The 21218-nt window shown below is 40.8% G+C and overlaps 1 protein-coding gene across 3 annotated transcripts in view; it reads left to right on the forward strand.

Moving 5' to 3' along the window:
- The first annotated feature begins 12458 nt into the window (after positions 1–12458).
- The window catches only part of ATG10 (autophagy related 10), an 82342-nt gene continuing 73582 nt past the window's right edge, over positions 12459–21218 (forward strand). For 2 of the 3 annotated variants that reach the window (XM_082783541.1, XM_082783543.1), the window contains exons 1-3: positions 12459–12667; positions 13222–13347; positions 19402–19521. In XM_082783541.1, the coding sequence (XP_082639667.1) occupies positions 13222–13347; positions 19402–19521 (246 nt within the window). In that variant the 5' untranslated portion in view covers positions 12459–12667. Of the gene's footprint in view, positions 12668–12868; positions 12985–13221; positions 13348–19401; positions 19522–21218 lie in introns of those variants that run through there. The other variant, XM_082783542.1, reaches the window with a different exon arrangement.

The raw sequence follows: 21218 nt of genomic DNA on the forward strand, positions 1-21218 counted from the left end.
ACCTGTTACATTATCATCCTCATCCTCATTCTACGAATAGATGAAAATGACAGCAAGAAGTAACCTGCCAAAGGTAATAGAGTTAGTGGCAGAGATGAAAGCAGATGTGAGCTGAAAGCAGATGACACCACCCTCATCATTAGCCCCCAGTAATCCTGTAGTTGATAAAATAAAATACAGCAGCTGTTTCTAAACTGCTGGATACCTATGAAGAGCTGTCATCTCCCAGGGTGCTAACCACCGTTTTTAGCTGCTTCTGTGTCTAAACACTTTCCCTCAAAAAAAAAAAAAAAAAAAAAAAGGAAGACATTTACTAGACAGACAACATTTGTGAATGCTATTGAAAACATAAATTAAAATGTTTTTGTGTAACAAAATGCATTCATCAATAAAGCAATATTGCTTGACCAGGAGCAGGTATAAAGGCAGCAAAAGTTACAAAGTTTTGGGATAAAGGGGATCAGACAAAGTGACCTGAATTTGAATAAGCCTTCCCAATGGTAGACAAAAGAAACAGGGCTGGGAAGACACAGTGCTCCAGTTCACTTGTACTGGGTGGGTCTCATTTGAATTTGTGCTTGGGGGTACATTCCAGCATTGTTACATACAAAATTACTACTCCTCTGGCCTCTAAATTACAAGTCAGATACAATATGTATACATTGTACATTAGGGATCAACAACTTAAATTTACATCTTATTTTGGCTTTGCTTCTTGAATTTGGCTGTTTTCATGAAAATTCCTAGGAACGGAAATCTGTCTCTTACACATGATTTAGTTTGTATCGTACCCAGTTCAATCAGTTACCATGGACAATAGGTGCCAGATGTGGCCCATTTTGTTATGGAGATATATGCAAGCTAAATGCTTGCAAGACATATTTTGGCTTATATATAAGCTAGAAACCCCTACGAACCCAAGTCAGCTCTGTGCAGATCCAGCCTCAGTGCCTCAGTGTTGTCCTCCAGCTACCTGGACACTGGGCTGCGGTTGCTTTCGTGGTTCTGTGTGAACCTATCTGGCTGATGCTGAAATGAACCTAAAAAATCTGTGTGGAGTGGATGTGGTTCCTGCACTTGGCTGCCTTTGCACTATGCTTCTCAGTGCTCTGGGAAAACTCAGTAGCTCTGAAATGTGTCCTTTACCTGCAGCGTTTTGGAGCACCATGGAAAGATGTCTAAGGAGTTCTGCAGAAGTCACTTTTGCCTCCAGATCTGGGCCTGCACTGCCTACCCTTGGACTTGGTTATTTCCAAGCAGGGTCACTTTGATGCTGTCAACTGTGTGCCACAGTACCTGTATCATTCTGTTTTTCCATTAGTCAGGTGTTGCAGCCCCCCAGTTATTCCAGGAAATGGAGAGTAATTGTCAGACAACATTAATTCTGGCATACTTTCATCAACTTCTGCAGAGGTGCAGCAGAGGCAAATTTGGCCCATGGATTTCATCGTTATATTAAGAAGCTGCCAGTGCCATGTACAGATGAAGGCAGCTGACGCTGATGAGTTGGTGAAGCTGAAGTGTGCTATTTCACAGTGTTATTAAATAAATCATTCCGATTTCAGTGACGGTCTGCTCCTCATCCTCTTGAGCTCCTGACTTTGACTCTTACTGTATTATTTACCTTGTAAAAATGCTGCATGTGACTCTTAAGTATGATGGCTGAAGTTCAGGACTGGAAGTGGTTTGGTTAACCTCTACACCTTCCCTGCAGGAAATATTCCAGCAAAGCGTAACTGTGTTATAGGTAAATACAACTTCAGTGAAAGAAGAGGAGTTGCAGCCTCCTGTGCCAGGGTGAGTTTGGTGAACTGGGTCAATGCACTTGAGAATCACAGATAAAAAGTAAAAAATTACAAGGGGTATATTAGGGTGAAAAAGAGAACTGAGCTCTCGTGGTAATTTATTTTGAATTCTATTGACAAGAGGTATATGGGATTGGATCCCCTACAGATCTTCTTTGCTTTTGCACTTATTTCTTCAGTGGCAATCAGCAGCAGTTTCAGGTTCAGCAAAGTATCCCAGTATTGTTCAACTTACCGTTGTACTTGATACACTCAATGCTTTCATGTTTTATAAGGTAAATTCTATCTGAATAAATGTGCAATTTTTCTTGAAAACAAACAAACAAACAAACAAACAACAACAACAAAAAAACCCTACACGCTGGAGTTGATAATATCTCTGTAATTTAACATCTGATTTGAATTCTGGAGATCTGGTAAATTTCTGGAGTATAATTCAAATAACTGAAAAAAGCCTTTGACTGTGCAAATAAGGATAAACAAAAGCATCAGTGTCGTATATTAGCTAGTGTTAGTACAGAGAATTTTGTGAAATCCAGTATACAGACGATATTTAGCACAGGCTAACTGGTTCATTTTAAAGACAAGGAATAAGAGTGATTTTTATGTTACCCAGTTTAGCACATTTTAAAGTGAGAGTTCTTGTCTACAGCCAACTTTTGTATTGTTTCCACATTGTTTAACATCTTGCTGTAATATTTTCCTTCAGACAAGCTTTCTTCTGACTGTGCAGTTGTCAGAACAGAGGATATAGGCAAGTTTCCTCAGATCTGCACAGACACAGAGCATAACTAACGGGTCCATAGAGAAAGACAGAATATCCTGAGTTGGAAGGGACCCACATGGATCATTCAGCCTAACTCCTGGCTCCACACAGGACCACCCAAAAATCAGACCCTATGTCTGAGAGCGTTGTCCAAACGCTTCTTGAACTCTGGCAGCTCGGTGCTGTGCCCACTGCCCTGGGCAGCCTGTCCCAGTGCCCGACCCCCTCTGGGTGCAGACCCTGTCCCTCACCCCCATCCTGACCCTGCCCTGTCCCAGCTCCATGCTGTCCCCTCGGGTCCTGTCGCTGTCCCCAGAGAGCAGAGCTCAGCGCCTGCCCCTCCGCTCCCCTCCTGAGGCAGCTGCAGGCCGCCATGAGGCCTCCCCTCGGCCTGCTCTGCTCGGGGCTGAGCACACCAAGGGACCTCAGCCACTCCTCATCTGTCTTGTCCTCTAGACCCTCCACCATCTTAACAGTCTTCCTTTGGACATTCTCTAATAGTTTTATGTCCTTCCCATATTGTAGTGTCCAAAACCACCTCACTGTGGGCATGCTGAAGGATTCCTACATCCTTTCCAGGAGTATTCTTACTTACCCTTCTGGGAATTCCCAGTGATGAGGCCATACTTCCTTAGGGGCCGTTTTCCCACTCAGGATCTCTGAGATAGAGGATGGTCTCAAAATGGAGTCTTGGGAGCAGACTGGGGGCAACCCAAATTAAACGATGTTTAACCAGGAACAACCTGCTAGGCAAGGTGTTCCAGCTCATACTCTGTTCTGCTCAGGCTTGTCCCAGCCAAGGCTTACCTAGGACCCATGTGAAGACAAAGCCAAAAGCACTCTGAAAAGGCAGAAGAACAGCAAGAGATAATATAGTGCCTGATATCCATACCGTGCTGCTTTGACGTTTGTTCTTTCTGTTCTTTCTGATTTTTTTCATTAATAGTTCAATGTCAGTTGAACAGTCAATTGCTCACTGCTCACTTCATCATTTTATCAGTATGGCCTCTGATTTTTCCAGTCCTGACAGGTGATACCTATCTGTATTTTTCAGGAAACCAGAATTTTGTCAGTTCAAACTGATAAAGAAACGAAACTCTGCAGATGACTGACTTCTCTAACATGTTAAACTCTCCGTTTATTGATACGCTGATCTTCCACTGGGCTTCTGAAAATCTCATTTGCCTATCCTGACGAGAACACCACCACTGGCTGAACTGAATTTTTTGCCTTGCATTCAGAAACATTCAGCACGTGTAGAATTTTGGTAGTAAGCCTGGAAACAGGACTGATGGCAATAAAAGGCAACATGTAAGAATCAACATTATTTTCACGTACTTATGGTATAATGATACGAAACATGTAATTTTTAAAAAGACTGTTACACTCTTATGCTGAGGATACTCACTTTCTAGATTTACTGTAAATGGGAGAACGAGATACACCAGGAATGTGATGTTAAAAGCCATGACCTTATGTTGATGAAGACGACAAAGTATTGGGCTCTTTTCCAGCGTTTTACATCAAATCAGATAAATAGACTTTTTTTTTTTTTTTTTTTTTCCTATTTCATTGGCTGGCACTTTCAAATGAGAATGGCCAGATACACCATTCAGAGCAGTAAACAAGTGAATGGTCCAGCTGTTCAGAAAATAAGAACAATAGACAGCGTTTGAGAATCAATACCAAGTGAGAAATAGAGGTGGATTCGGCAGCCACGAAAGGGAACTGGAGCTGAAATTAAAAACTTAGGGGGCAGCCTAGGTGGTCAGCCCAAGCGCCCATGCAGCTGAGTAGCCCAGCGGCTGACTAGCAGCAGGAGAGGCCACTTCAGGAAAACAAGCGAGTCTAACCACCACCTCTGGGCCACTCCTCAGCATCCACAATTGTATTAGGGATGCTAGAGAGCAACAAAACGTAAAAAAAGCCTTAACCTCAGGGTGAGGAGGTCTGAAGGAGAGCTGCGTGGCCACTGCATATATCCAGAGTGGATCTCAGGGAGTGCTAGCTCCACAGGTGTTTATGCAAGAGCTGTGCACATCCGAGCTGTACAGATGCTGTACGGGAATTTGAAACCTCATGCAACAGAGGCTTTCAGCATTGGCATAGGGAAGGCCAACATACTTGACACTCTGCTTGAACCAATATCACGGATGCGAGATGAGGCATCAGGAACTACAGACAAGGGACAGACCAGGCTGCAAACAATTATCATTACATCTGGCTGCGTTTTCATGTATTCATTGCACTGTTGCACCGTAACTTTAAGTTCCGTGTTTCAGCTCACTTTGTTTCTGCACCCATTTAGCTTACATTTCAAAAGATGGCTTTGAACTGTTAACGGGAGCGTAATCAGCACATGATATGCACTTGGATTGACATCTGAGCTATGAGCATTTTTTTCCAAGTAAACCCTTTTTTCTTACAGAAATATCTCCAATCTACTATTCATAATCTCGCACCGGTGTTAACGGGTTTGTTTTCTGAATGCACAAATCAGTTTGGTTTTAGTATTGTAGGTCTACATCCATAGCCCCACAAACATTTTTAGGGTACAGCAGTCCACGGTCACACCAACAGCTTTTAGCTATTTGACCTCGTAACTTATTTTTGCAGCACCAGTGTGTCTTCAGTTAACCAAACGCATGCTCCAGTCCTACTGTTCCACGGCTAGGTATGTAACTCCCTTTTCTCTTGGGACCTATGCAGTTAGAGAAGGATTTCATGATCTTTAATAAGAGAAATTAGTTGTTACTAAAATAATAGAGAGCAGTAATACTCCATGGGCAACAACATTACTGGGAAGGACCTAATTTTGTCTATGAGCTCAAGCATTAGGCTTCGTTACTTTGGTGTCACAGAACTTGATGATATATTTTCCACATTGATGTTCAAAACTCTGTTCTTATCATCCATCAAGCCTCTGTTGAACTACGGTGCATCACTCTTGGCTGGCATAACTCTTTGAGCACTAACCAGGGACATCTGCAGTCCCTTAGTACCTCCAGAAGTATCTGGGACCTTGCCCAGCTATAAAAGCATTATTTGACAGACATTGGTTTCCCCCTTTGGGACCATAAGGGGAAAAAGTAGGTTTTGCAAAGCAAAATGGAAACCAAGAAAAAATCTAGTTCCTGGAAAGGCACGTCTGATGATCCCTGTAAATCCTGAAATCAAACCTATAGATCATCAAATACATCCCCAGTGTGCAGGACCCTGTGTGCATGCAGTGCTGTGACATGAATAACTCGCTGGGACACAACATAAACTTGAATTCAGAGTTTTCAAAAGGCATTTTCTCTCATTATGCTGTTTGTTGACTGTAGGCTAAAAGCTCAGATGGGGTCCCAGGCTAGGAAAGGGGTTTGATACGGATTGGAGTACTGCCCTGAAGGGATTATTTCATTCAGGGTCAATTAGAACAACTCCAAGGGAAAGTTTGTCTCCTAGACAGCCTGGAATGAGGAAAGGTGGCCTCGTGCCTCCTCTGTTTTCTTTCACTTAGCTGCACTGTCAGTACAGGTAACGCTAATGTCCTGATTCATTGTGCAATTTGTGTCACAGGCAGGATTTGGAGTACGTTTCAGTGGATACCTCTGCAGCATCTGTTAAGAATGCAGCGTTTACTGATACAAACCTCGCTGGATGAGGGTGCACATCTGCAGCCAGTAATTTGCCATGACAGACAGGATGGTCACTCGATGTCCTTTCCAGTAGGACGGTTCTTTACATTAATCAGATTGGTCAGAAAGGTGCCAAAAAATATGTTTGTAAATATGACTGGGTGTTATACTTGTGTTACGACTTCTAGTTGATCAATTTAGAAGAAGCAACTCCTATGCATTTTGGTGGAATTTAATTCTTGCTGCTGTTAATCTACTCAAAATTATCCGAGTTATAATTATAGGAATTAATTTGCAATTTTGACCAATGATCACTAACTTTATATGATGTCCACTACCACCTTTATAGTTTGTTGCCTTGCTCCTAAATGGACAACTTATACATATATTTTCCTCTGCAAAATGACAGTGGATGGTGCAAAATTTATTTATTTATTCATTCATTCATTCCTAGTTTGGATAGCATCTATTCTTGAAGAATTAAAAAAAAAAAAAAAAAAAGTAAAAACTGTCATTCATTGTTCTTCATTCATGAAGAAATTCTCTCCTATTCCAAATTCAGTCAGTCTCATTAAATAACAGAGTCCTTAACTTTTGCAGTAAATCTTGTTGTTAGGCCCAGAGCCTCTCCTCCATATGAGGTAGATGATAATTGGTCTGCTCTTGCCTGTCATTTTCTATCCAGAAAGCTTTCTTCCTGACCTTCAGATTTATCCATGGAAAATATTTTCAACACAGCATTGTACGTTACATTATAAAATGTAGGTTCACAATATACTGTAGGAATCAAGAATAAAATGTTCCTTCCACAGCATCAATATCTGTCAGTTTTGACTCAGTTCAGTGTTAATTATGAGATGTGGACCTGCAGAGCTGTACCAGATAAACTATGTCTTTGGAATAATTTATTCTGGAGCTTTACGCTCGGCTTTATTTACCCCTCACACGTAGAATGAATTCTAGTTCTTTTCTAGCTAGCAGCCTGAACAAATTTCAGATGTTGTATTCAGAAATGATTTCTGATTTACTGATTTCAGTAACAGTGTTTTCAGCTGACAGTGGTAGCATAGCTTTGCTGGCTTAATAACAGAGGAGAGAGAGATGGTACCTTGTTATTTATTACGCGTATGTATATATTTACTGTATGTTCTAACAGTAATCATATAATCATTTTTATAATGACCTTTGCTCTACTGTCTGCCGATATTTTAATGCCATTTTGATGAAGAACTTGTAAGCCAATTTAAAAATTTATCTTTCTATATCAATTAGTCCTCCTCATTATTCTCAAAGTCCCAGAAATCCAATTCCCTGTTTAGGAGCATCATTTTTGAGGCCTTCAACTGCTATTATCTTCTGTATTAATGACACGATAATTTCCTATGCAGCCTGTCTCAAATTGTTTTCAGTATCTATTGGTCTAATAGGAAAAAAATGAAATAAAACAAGAGTGGAACATGAGTAACAGAAACAAAAAAAAGAATATACAAAACACATGGGAAAAAAAATCTGAAAAATGAAAGAATGATTAAGCTCTTAGAGTAAAAAGAATAAGAAAAAGTAGAAAAATTGCTAAAAGCAGAAAAATGCAAGAACTACTGCATTATATCAGTCCTTTTTTTCAGTGCTGGTTCATAGCTGCTCAAGTAAAATAAAAATACCCATGAAAAATGCATGCTGTTTGTATATTTCCCTGTTTGTTTCCTTTTGAACTTTCTCTCAGAATAATCATAGTACCGAAAAGGTAAATATGTTGAAGGCAGAGACCATGGATCTACAAAATTTAGCTCCATTCGCCAACCTAAATATGAGTCACCACAGCCTTTAACAAGTTAATTCCTCTTTTTCTACCAGCAAAAGGAAAATAACACTACTTGCCTACCTCGTAAGGGCACTGGAAGTTATAGAAATTACAGTTATTACTGAAAAATAGGTTTGTACCTCCATTAGCAATTTCAAAATAGTGACTCTCACCTAACAATCTCTATCAGGGAAATTTCAACTCTGAAGTCTCCAAAACAAACCAAATAGAATTATGCAGATGGTCATATTTTTAATTCTTATTACGTATTATGGGTGCAGAATCTCTATGAGGTCTATTAACCTAATGACAGACAATGAAGAGATTTAAATTAAGTGATCAGCCCTGGTTACCGTTTGCTAACACTAGTTTCAACTGGAAAGAAGTCCAGCATTTCACTCTTGCAGATGTTGCCTGCACATGCAATCCTTAATTGTAAATAAGGGACGTTTGTTCCTGCGGCCATAGCTGTAGAGCAAATGAGGAAAGGATTTGTTAGAGCACAAATGACATTTTGATTTTGAACATGCTGCCAAATAGCCTCCTGTGATTTTCAAGACCATTTTTCTTTGGCTAATCCATCATTTCTTACTTGGCTTATCTCGCGATATTCCTTTGTTGTAACACTGTGCACCCCAGGTATATTGCTCACCATTCAAAATTAAAGGCAATCAAAAACCAAAGTGGAAGAAATAAGATTAGAATTGAATCAAGCTAAGCAGGATTTGTGAAACTGAAAGGATATCATGTTAATTCCATCAGTTCTAGAGGTGCAATGTTATCTTTTTTTCTTTAGAGAACATTACTAGCAGAGCGTTGCCTGAATTGCTTGAGTGATCAATTAGTTGTGGAGGAAGTTGTCTTTCTTGGAACCAAAATCCAGGAAGAAGAGATGAAAAAGATCCTTCAGAGACCATTCAGTCCACCTCCTAGCTGAAGAAAGATTATTCTTCATTATCTTTGTTCACATTAGTTCTTTAAGTCCAACATTTAAGTCCTTTATTTTTGCTCTCAAAAATTATCAACATTTGATAATTTTGTAATTATGTATTTATACATACTGATGTATTTAGAGTAAAAAATGGCCTGATGACCTGTATCTCTGTTCTAAATACGTCAACGTCTAGGTAGCAACAAAAGGAACAAGGCTCAATGCTTTCATATGGCAGCAACGAGAGAGGAAATGGGCATTTATTCAGGCAAGAGAAGGAAGGGAAAGGACAGAAACCGGCACACTGGGGCCTGTTTTAAAGTAATTTTAGAACTATGGCAAACACGTTTCCTTTGATAAAGAGGCACTCACTACAGTTTACTGAAATGACCCAGCTGATCCCAGACACCGTGAGAATATACTATGAGTCCGATCTACATTGAAGACAGCCAAAAAGGGAAACGGATGTGAAAACGAAACTGCTAGCCCCAGTTTGTCAATACCAGAAACAGGATTGGAATCCACCCCTACAGTATCCTGTCTACTAAGACATTCACGGTATTTCATTGATACTGCCAAGCACAGCTTATGGATATCAGCAGTTTTTAAAGTCAAGCAATTTAGACCTTAACTCAACCTGAAGAGTTGGCTATGCCTAACATGAGTAAGCTTGTGAGCCCTGGACGGGGATATTCAGGTACACTGTTCATTCTTATGTTAATTAATACACAAATTACTTAACACTGTGTGTGTTCAGTTCCAGGTCCATGGGTAATACTACCCGTCTGAGATACGTGCACAGTATAGCGAAAGCCTACTTGCCTTCAAAAATCACCTTGAGTGGCAAGTACCTCGTTGCTGGCTGTCCTTGATTTTTACAGGGTCTGTACGTGAATATATGCTTACATAAACTCTAGTTTAAGCAAATGAATCCAAATATAAAGAAATTACGGCTTTGTTTTCTAGAATCTGCCAGTCATGGCAGCTACTCTGCTAAATTCAATGCAAAATCTGGGGCCCCAACAGTCACTTTTTCAATGCGGTATGTCTTAAACCTATGATTCTGCCTGAGAAAATGCAAAGAGACAGTAACAAAGCTAAAATTAGAAATCAGGAGCTCTAGCTTCCAAGGCAATGCACATTACGTGACATTTTTTCAATAACACAGGCATTCTCTGTTAGCAAAAATGGCTTACAGAATATATTGCACAATGTAAAATCTTCCTTCAAATCTCAGGGCTGGAGGACAACATGGTGTTTATTTACCTAATTTCAAAACCCCAACATTTTGAAAGAAACAGCCAAGATCAATACAAATAAGTAATTCTAATAATGATTAAGTAATGACTATATAATCGCAACTTGTAGTTCTGATGGCATCACCCAAGCCATTACAAGCCAAGCAGCTATACAACTGCTTTCAAAATTAATATATTCAGTCAAAATAATAATCTATGGGGGTACAGTAATCTGTTCAAAGCACATCACACAATTAAATGTTCTCCAGAATAATGGTTTAGTGGAACAAATCTTTTCTCAAATATACCTAATGTTTAAAATTATGGACTTACATGGAACATTTCATTTTTCATGAAGAGCTGTGAAAATTATATTTAAATATGAATCATGGTATATATTTGAAGAAGTAGGCTGCTAACAGCCAAAATCCAGCAAATGGAATTTTGAGAACAAAGAGAAGTGGTTTACCTCAGAATATTCCAGCAAAAAGCTTTGGCCCTCATGAGGTTTCCTCGCCCAGCAAATTACAAGCAAACGAGGAACTGCACAGTTGGAGAACGCCACATCCTAGCCAGCTAGAGCAATGCATTTTTGCATAAGGAGCCTCTATGCTGAACGCTGTGGGCTCCAATGGTGATGGGACAGCTCATTTATTTTTCTACAACAATTAAAGAACTCTTTATAATACTAGTTTACAGCCAAATTGGTAAAGCCAACATTTTAATGTTCTACTTAAGCCTATCAAAATATTGTGCATTCTGTAATTACTATTGTTTAGATAGTTTAGTCATGCCGGACAAGACCTCACTACTGAAAAATGTTTGGTCTGATACTCGAGAGCTTAAAAGTAATTCTTCCAGCATTTGTCCAGCACAGATAGATGCACATTTAGCCCAGGAGGTGCACATTATCTGTCTAGCAGGCTTCCTAGAGAGGTGCTTGAGGTCCCCAGACCCGTCAGTGTTCAAGAGGCATTTCGACAATGCCATCATTAATATGCTTTAACATTTGTTTAGCCCTGAAGTGGTCAGGCAGTTGGACTTGATTGTCTTTGAAGGTTCCTGTCAACTGAACCATTGCACTCTGTCCTGTAACACAGCTAAAGTAACAAAATCATTACAGGAATCTGCGTTAGGTAACTCCTGAACATAGCCCAAGACTCCAGTCTGGGTGAGACCGTGCATTTCTTCGTGTTTTCATCCACAAAACTATATAGCCATTTTGCATGACTTTTTTTACTGCTGCTCAGGTGATCTGGCCATTTTAATTTCATGATCCCCCCTCCTTGTTTTCATTAGAGAAAAGTCATAATGTACAATTATATATTTATATTGCAGGCAGAGAACTCAGATTAAGTCTGCAAAACTAATTAGAAACATTCAAATAAAACTGGCATTGTTGAGCTTCTGGCACAAGGCCAGCCTGAACTAAATTTATCTTGCTCAAACATCTCTTCTTTTTCGGATGGTGGGAGGAGGGGTCTGAGAGAGGGAAGAGCTTGATGAAGGGAAGGCCCTCCAGAGTTATGCCTCTGCTGCAGAGCCTGATGCCTGTTGCATCACCCAGGCCACCAGAAGACGTGTAGGTGCGAGGGGCTGGAGACTGGCACACGGTGTTTCACCCCTGGCTGTTTCTGCCTGGTTGTGCTGTGGCAGTCAGAGTCTTCATCTTCCCCTGTGGAGCCACACCTTGCCGACTGGAAGAGGGACTTTTGAGGAAAAAAGTAATCATCGAATTTTGGAAATTTAGATGGCTTGGGTTGGAAGGGACCTTAAAGATTATTGAATTACAACCCCTCTGCTGTGGGCAGGGACACCTCCCACTAGATAAGGCTGCCCAAAGCCCCATCCAGCCTGGCTTTGAGCACCCCAAGGGCTGGGGCACCCACAGCTCCTCAGGGCAGCCCTCACCACCCTCTGAGGGAAGAATTTCCACCTCACGTCTAACCTAAATCTCCCCTCTTTTACTTTCAGTGCTCCCGTTAAGGAACATTCCTTTAAGAAAACAAAACCCTCGAGAAGCTTTGAGCTGAAGGGGGTGGGGAGTTGGACAGCCGGACTGACGGACAGACAGACAGCCCCCCCTTACCCCAGCCCCACCCACCCGCCACTGAGGCGCCCACACTCGTTGGGCCACCAGCCCCGCTCCGCGCATGCGCGCCCTCTCCTTCCCCCCCCCCTTTTCCCCTCCCTCCCCAGCGCCGCAGCGCTGCCCGCCAGCATGGCGCGCATGCGCAGCAGGCGGGGCGCTGCCACGTGGGCGGGGCCCCCTTCTCGCTCCCCCCTCCCCCAACCCCGCGCCGCGCACCCCCCCCTTGGGGACCCTGCCCGGTGCTGGGGGGGGGGGACCCGGTGCTGACCCCCTGCACCCGGGACGGGACGGGACGGGACGGGACAGGCTGGGGCAGGGCAGGACAGGGCAGGGCAGGATAGGGCAGGGCAGGGCAGGGCAGCCCCATCCTGTCTTGTCCTGTCCCCAAATCTCCCGTGCCCCCTGCCCCAGGTAACGCGCACTCGTCCCCGGAGGGCTGGGGGCGCTTTTTTTTTGGGGGGGGGGGGGGGGGTCTCAGCAGTGGGTGCAAAAACCCACTGGGTAGGTGGGGAGGAAGGAAGGAAGGAAGGAGGAGCCAGGCTTTCCGCAGCGCTGCCCTATGAGACGCCAACACGCGGCACGCAAAACGACTTATTTCTTAATGTTTCAACGCAAAAAAAAAAAAAAAAAAAAAAAAAAAGAAAAATAAATAAAAATATTGACTGCTATGGTAACCAAGCGCTGGGACAGGTCCCCCAGAAGGGGCTGTGGCAGCCCCTTCCTCGGAGGTAATGGTGACCCAGCTGGAAGCGATGCTCTGAGCAGGGTGGTTGGGCTGGGTGGGCTGCAGAGAGCCCCCAGCCCCGGCCGCCCTGCGATCCCCCAGCTGAAGGGACGGGCTTTTGTGCCAAAGGAGCGAAATGTGCCCCCGTGCCTTTGTTATTTCGCTATTCAGTCGCTGTAAATCAATGCGAGTTATTTTTAGCCCGCGTCTGTCAGTACTGACGTTTCGGTTTGCTCTGCAGATGTCCTGTAGCATGGCTGTCGAAGAGGACTTTTTTCTGGAAGAAAAAAGGTTCAGGCAGCACTGCGAAGAATTTGTTAAGCATTCGGAGCAAATAGGAGATGGCTGGGAGTGGAGAACTACCAAGGTAAAAATAACCAAAGTGTTAATTTTTAGATACCCTTGCTGGCCCTTTTGAGCTGTTGGCAACCACTAGGAGCTACAACATCCTTTTGGGTGGTTTGTATTGCATGAAGTAAATGGCATTTTATTGAGCTGATCCAACAGCAGAGGTGGTTTATCCGAGGATTTAGGCCAAGGCATCTGTTGAATAGGACTCATGGATCCAGAAACAACTGCTGGGATGGACCTCTTATGTAACAAAGGGGTAGGATAATCTCATGACTGCTGCTTTGATGACAAAATGCTTTTTAAGGCGTTATTCTGTCTCCATTTTCAGAATTCCCAAAGATGAGGAAACAATTACAATTATCAACAAGCCTATCTAGTGGCTGACTGCTTGAAATCTGAAAAAAATACTTTTAATCTGAACTGCCTAGCTTCGGCTTCCAGCAGCTGGAATTTGTACATTGTCTTCGAAGCTGGAGACCCATCTTTTATCAGAATTCTTCCTGTTTTAGTACGTCGAGATTCACAGAGTCACAGAATCATAGAATGGTTTGGGTTGGAAGGGACCTTAAGCACTGTCTAGCTCCAACCCCCCTGCCATGGGCAGGGACCCCTCCACCAGACCAGGTTGCCCAAAGCCCCATCCAGCCTGGTCTGAAGCACCTCCAGGGATGGGGCAACCTGTTCCAGAGCCTCACCACCCTCAGAGTGAAGAATTTCTTCCTCATGTGTAATCTAAATTTCCTCTCTTTTAGTCTAAAGCTGTTCCCCCTTGTTCTATCCCCACACCCACTGACACAGAGTCCCCCCGCAACTTTCCTGCAGCCCCCTTTAGGCACTGGCAGGCTGCTGTGAGGTCTCCCCGGGGCCTTCTCTTCTCCAGGCCGAACAAACCCAAATCCCTCAGCCTGTCTTCTCAGGAGACATGCTCCAGCCCCTTGATCATCCTTGTGGCCCTTCCTGTTGTTCCAACAGGTCCCTGTCCTTCTTGTGCTGGGACCCCAGAGCTGAGCACAGGGCTCCAGGTGGGGTCTCGCAGAGCAGAGCAGAGGGGGACAATCCCCTCCCTTGTCCTGCTGCCCACGCTGCTGTTGGTGCAGCCCAGGGTACGGGTGGCTCTCTGGGCTGCCAGCACACATTGCTGGCCCATGTTGAGCTTCTTGTCACCCAACACCCCCAGCCCCTTCTCCTCAGAGCTGTTCTCAGTCTATTCTCCACCCAGCCAGTATTTGTGCTTGGGATTGCCCCGGCCCAGGTGCAATCCTCTGGATGGCATCCTTTCCCTCCGGCGTGTTGGCCGCATCACAGAGCTTGCTGTCATCAGCAAACTTGCTGAGGATGCACTTGGTCCCACTGCCCGTGTCACTGACAAAGATGTCCCACTACTTACCCCTGAGCAACACCACTCGTCACTGGTCTCCACCTGGACGTTGAGCTGTTAACCACAACTCTTTGAGTGTGACCATCCACCCAATTCCTCACCCACCATCAAGTGGTCCATCCATCAAGTCCATGTCTATCCAGCTAGGAGACAAGGATGCCATGGGGACAGTGTCAAATGCTTTGCACAGGTCCAGGTAGATGGCTCCAGTTGCTCTTCCCCTATCCACCAATGCTGTAACCTCATTTTAGAAGGCCACCAAATTTGTACGGCAAATTCAGATCGATTCACCCCTTAACCTTGTCTGTCTTAAGCAAAGCACGTTGACCTCCTTGACTGTTTGGCATGTTTTCTAGTGTTCCTGTGGATCTTTGAATCCTTTCAATATGTCTACATTGTTCTTCGGCTATGGTCAGAACTAGATAACTGATACTGTATCATTGTGAAGTCCAGATTTTTCTACTAAAGGATGACTTTAACCTTTTAAACTAAAATATCACATGGAGTATTCCTGTTCAGCTAATTATCCATAAACCAAATGCAGGGATTTTGCACCTAAGGACCTAATCCTTCATCTTGCAGTCTTTGTTCTAGATGTGTGACTTAATATATTTTGTGTTTAAATACATGTTAATTACTTGCATACAGCAACCAGAAGAATCTGTATTAGTGATCAATCCTCATTATTTTTTGCTTCCCCATCATTTTTAAACCTCACCAATAACAATTACATATTGTTTCTAGGTCATTAACCAAAATTTGAAATAGACTAGTCTCACAGGACCCCATTAGAAACACTTCTTCATGATGATTCCCCATTTTTTAAGTTGCGTTTGAGATCTCTGAATTAATCATTTTTAATCCTTTAGTCGGTGTCAGATTAGTTTGGGATTATTTTAATTTTTAATTTCTGCTTTTGGAATCAATGGCTAATTTACAGAAGTCTGCATGTGTCTTGTATAATATTTATCAAGCGATCTCATCTTTTTAAGTTACCATAACAAAAATCTATTTTTCTTAAGTAATTCCAGTTAATGAATATATTTCATGAATGATTTAATTCCATACGAAGTCTTTGCTTGGCATGATGTAAAGCTAATGTGTGTATAGCTACGCAACTTTGTAAATACATACTTCTAAAGAAACATGGCTATGTGCTGGCCTTCTCCCAAGTTCTCTGAAACTTCCACAGGGCTCGAAGTACATCAGCAGTTCTTATGTGCTGATTTGAGAATACCTAATTATAGCCACTTCATGCTAATGTCCTGCTTAACTACTCCTGACATGAAGAATTTGTAGTGGTCATAGCACATGGCTACACTGTTTGTATTTTATCTCCAGTACAACAGAAATACTTTGAATCCTTGTTTTTTTTTTTTTTTTTTTTTTTTTACTTTGAATGCTTCTATTATTTTCCACCTAATAATAAGGCCATGCTGTTTTAAGATTTCCTTTTTCTTCATTTTTTTCTGCTTGCTTTCTTATATTTTCTTGCTTCTGTGATCGGTGTTCAGTAATGGATGGTTTGAGATACTCATTATCTTAGTATTTCTTCTCTTTGCTGTATGGAATTTACTTCTCTAGGATTTTTTTATTGTTATTTTTTAATGTCTTGTTCCCTATCCTTTCATGAATTTTGGGAAGAAAAATCATGCTTGTACCGTTTTGAAATGCAGGAATTTCCAGAGTAAATATGTAATATAATTTCCATGTAATTGTATGGCAGGGTTACCATTTGTAACCCCTTCATCACAGATAAAACAATTCCAGTAAGAAGTGGGATTTTGGCCCTAGATACATTCTTTTCAGATGTTTTTAAAACAGTGCAGTTATTAGCCAAGTGTTACAATGTACCCTTTCTTGTAGGCAACCATTTGAAACTTTAGATTTTGGTCCAAGGTTCTATTTATGAGGGATTTATTCAACAAAGAAAGATGCTATGAGCCTCTATTGGGAATTCAATACATAGGTCAAAGTTTGAACTTTCTGTGAAATATGAACCTCTGCTGGAAATAGCAAAATAAGATAGATTCTTCTCATGTATAAAAAAATTGTGAGAGTTGATTTTTTTTTTTTTTAATGGACCAAGTTGGCAACTGTGATTTCAGAGTGTGATAAAAACCTGGGCACTGAGACCATTCATGTATTCAATAGCATCTGTGAAGGAAAGTATCTCATTGTCTTTTTGCCTTTTTTTTTTTTTTTTTTTTTTTTTTTTTTTAACAATGTACGTGTTACGGGCAGTTTGGGGCACTCAGTTTTGCTGATGTAATGCACTTGGATCCCATTCCTCATTCCATGCTCACGTGAATAGACCCATTGATGGCAATAAGACCACACAAGTAAATCAGACTTGTAGAACTGTGTTCTTGTGTTCCCATGTTTTCAGTAGAGATTAAACTTAGGTGATGAAATGCTCATTGTTTTTGCCAAGCTGCTCTTGTGGCATAGGCTTACATGACCCAAGCAGAATCCTGTATTCTTAGCTGTAAGTGAAATGTTCTAAATTGTGTCATTTTTATAATCTCTCTTTTTCCCCCAGAAAGAAGGCTGTATAAAAAGCTAAGAGAGCCTCCGATGTGGGATCTGCTGGACCTCAATTTAGATTTTAACACTGACTTTTATTAGGGATGGATAATTAAATCTCATCTGTGATGGCTGTCCCACTGTTTGCTTTCTTTTTTTTTTTTTTTCTTTTTTTTTTTTTTTTTCTTCTCTGTTTTAAATACTACAAATTGTATTTAGCTAGGTTAATCTGGGTGGTCATACCAAAGGCTGTATCGGTTCACTTTTGTTTATGATACTTAAAAGACAGCTGGAAAAGAAAGGGACTCCTTTTCCACATTCATGATGATCAAAATCCTTACTAAAGTATTGATTTATAGGGCAGAAATGTACAAATTATGTACACAGAGTGCAACGGGAAGGATGCTCCTCTTTCCAGCCACCTCTCCACTGACCTCTGTCAAATATGGAGACTTCTAACTCCGGGTTTCCAGCTGTATCTAACTACTTTGCATGGCATTCAAATACTATAGAGCACAAAGACTATATGGCTTTGGCTCCTTTCCCCTCACTGGAAAAACTGGTTCAGGGAGGTGGATGTTATATCCAGCCCTTCTCTGGCAAAGCTCATTGTGCCTTGGGGTGTTTCACCTCTGTGGGTGGTGGTAGTCCTTTCTTTGCTGCTCTTAGGGTGATAAATACCAGTGTAGGTAGCTGTACTCCTGCTTATGCTTGCATGAAACTCCCCAGGGAGAGACTTGAGAGGGTGTTGAGAATGAATGGAGTGGCTTTTGTATCACCAAGATATGCCTAATTTTTTCCACCTCTATTGTCCTCTGGATACAGCCAGGATACAGTTGGTTGGTTGTACAACCAGGACATCCAGCAAAGTTTGGCAGATTCATCCTCTCGATGAGCAATATAATTGCTCATAATATGATTCACGCTTAAAAATTCACAGGGAAAAACACAATATAGATGGCATTATTGTTTTATTTAAGGCGTGAAACTTGATAAGAGCAAAGTACATGTATAGGCTTAACAGATGTTGCAGGTACTTATATACTGCAGTGTCACCGAAAGGAGAGAGCTAGCATGTCCAAATAAAACCTGTGTTGATTTAAAGGTCAAAATACATGAAGTAAACTGTGTCAGAAATGATACATTAACCAAAGAGTTAAATTATGGTTAAATTTGTGGCCTTGTCAAGCAATTTAATGCTACATTAATGAATTCTGTAGAGAGACTGTTTTGAATAGAATCCGTTTTCATCAGATGTTGCACATGTGCTTTCTGTGTTTGTCTAAAATAAAATGTAATGAAACAGCTCATAAAACCCCAATTTATTTGTTTCCTTTGAGAAATATGTTCTTAACATGCAACTACTGTTCTTTGTGTTCTGTATACCCTTTCTCCCTTTCAGAGTGTATGTTTTTCCAGTGATCTGTTAGTAAAGTTTTTTTCTCTCTTCTTTGAATTGGAAAAAAAAATAAAAATATATATGTGTGCAGATAGTCAAGTCAGCAGAGGGAAAGCTCCTAAAAGCTTCTCCTACTACTCAGAATTGCACAAGGGCCTTTTACAACAGTAGACCATGTGGTCTGGGAAGCAGAACGATAAAAAGGGAATTGGGAGAAGGTAAAGCTTTGCTGTTTTCTCTTATATTTGACCCTCAGAAGTGATCAAGAGGAGGGAAAAAAAGCTGTCACTCTACACATTCAAATTCCGAAGTTGTTTTTGTTCTTTTTTTTGAGCTCTGTTTACCATGTAACTTTCATAAAGTCCTAAAGTAAAATAAACTACTAAGAATTGGGAAATTTATACTGGTATGATCAATGCCTTGCAAGCTATTGGCTGCCCATCTTTTCGTGACCTTCGTGCATTGTCTTCTGATTCCTTGGCAGTCACCCTTTCTCCTAAAGTATCAGTTATCTCATTCAATTTATTACTATATTGAAATTTATTTTCACTTTTCACATCTATAACTTCCTTTAACACTGGGAACTAGTGTAAACTACCTGTGAGAAGATGCTGAAAAGCAATGCAGTGGTTGGTTCCTGTAAAAAGACTTGGAGCTTGTGCCTAAATGATAGCATTTTGGTAGCTGTTTATTTTCTAGAACAGTGATAGCATTCAGCATTTTGGTTACAGATCTTTTATTTTTTATTTTTATTTTTCTGAACACAGGACCTTGCTGATGGTTATCTCAGTAAAACACAGTTCCGAATAGCAAACAGAGGCATCCCACCAGATCTCAAGGAGGAAAATAGTGATAACACTGAACAAGCTCTGTTTCTGCATGTTGAAGTAAGTAGAGATTTTAGACTTCTGAGTTAATAAAAGAAATCATGAACAGGATTTTTTAAAATACTATGTTATTAAATTAAGTCCTTCCAGAAAGATTTCAGATCTGAAGTTATGGTTTGCAGTGGCTTTTGGTTATTCTTCATTCAGTTCTCGTTCATGTGTGCAGCTAACTTGGAAGTGGAAACTGGCAGGAAATGGAAAGGCTCTAGCATGTATATTTGTATATACACATACATGTATGTATAGTTTCATCGTGGAAGGATAATATTTCTTAGTACATCAATTCACTAACATTAAAAAAAAAACAAACTGTTTTTTTTGAAAAAGGCATCGTTATTTAGTTATCTTAGAGGCAAAAAATAAAAAAATAAAGAAAACTTTCAGGTTTATGTTCATTTGAAGTGATATTCTGAAGAAATAAGATGGGTAGAAGCGTTTTATACTTGTATACTTATTTCCTGCTGTGAGAATTCTTACCAAATCTTAAAAATATTGAGTAATTTTTTGAAACCAGTAGTGGGAAAGAAAATAGATTGGGTGTTCTTTGAGGAAAATAAACTGATTTCTTCCAGAAAATGAATCTTGTTCATTAAACCGAGGGTGACTGATTAGAATAATTATTCGCTTGTTTGACTCTGCATTAGACCTCCAGATTATTGACTAATCAAGATATAAACAGCAGAAGTTCACTCACTTGTTTTTGTGTTATCATACATATGAAAAGAACTTTCAGATTATAATTGACTGAAAACAATGGATTCTTTACATTATAAACCACTGAATAGGTTGACAGAGTGTATTTTCCAGTTACCTTTCCCTGTAACAATTCCTTTTCTTTTCTCATCATCACACTGATTTTTTTTTTTTCTTTTTCCCCACAGAGACTCAGGTACAAGGTCTTAGATATGTATTCTTTTGGCCTGATTTCTAAGGAAATGCCACTTAAAACAATCATACCGTCTGCTAGGTAGTTGTTTCTACTGATTTTTCTGTTCACTCATGGATTTCAGCTGTGGGTAGAAGAGGGGTAGATATTTCAGATCCTAAAAATGTTGTGAGAACTGATGTCTGAATAGGTGAAATATGACTTTTACTGGTAGGTAGGAGGCTGATCTTCATGCTCTGTTTGGCTGATCTGTGCAAGTACAGGACTGGACTGAAGCAGCACCTTGGTCCCTCAGGGTACCACAAGGAGCAGCTAGGGTTCAAATGACCCAATAAGTTGCAAACAAGACTTGATCCTGTTGCTGTTAAGACAGCTTGTTCAGTACTCTGAAAAAAATTGGGAAACTTTACAACCCCGTTGCTGGTACACCAGCTTTGATACAAATTGAAATCCATATCATCTTTAAAATCATTACCTTATCTTTGTTTGATAGTTACAAATTAATAGCATTTGTTTGATAGTTGCAAATTAATAGCATTAGTGCATCTTAAGCATTTTAGGTTTTCCTTTAATTTAAATTCTACTGTTTCTAAGCTAGTATCAGTGCTTCAGAGGTTGTTATTTAGCTGTCATTACAACAAGGTTTGTGTACTTTACTTCTGGCTTGTAAGAACAGATTACTGTTTATATTCAAAATTGCTTTTTATTATTGCAACTGTTTTAATAATGAATCAAGACTTCATTACAGAATATATTTTAAAAGAGCGTCTTGTAAAGCTGTTTAGTTCTTCCTCTAGAAAATGGTATCAGC

Source organism: Aythya marila, assembly GCF_965140915.1.
Source record: "Aythya marila genome assembly, chromosome: Z".
Lineage (NCBI taxonomy): Eukaryota > Metazoa > Chordata > Aves > Anseriformes > Anatidae > Aythya > Aythya marila.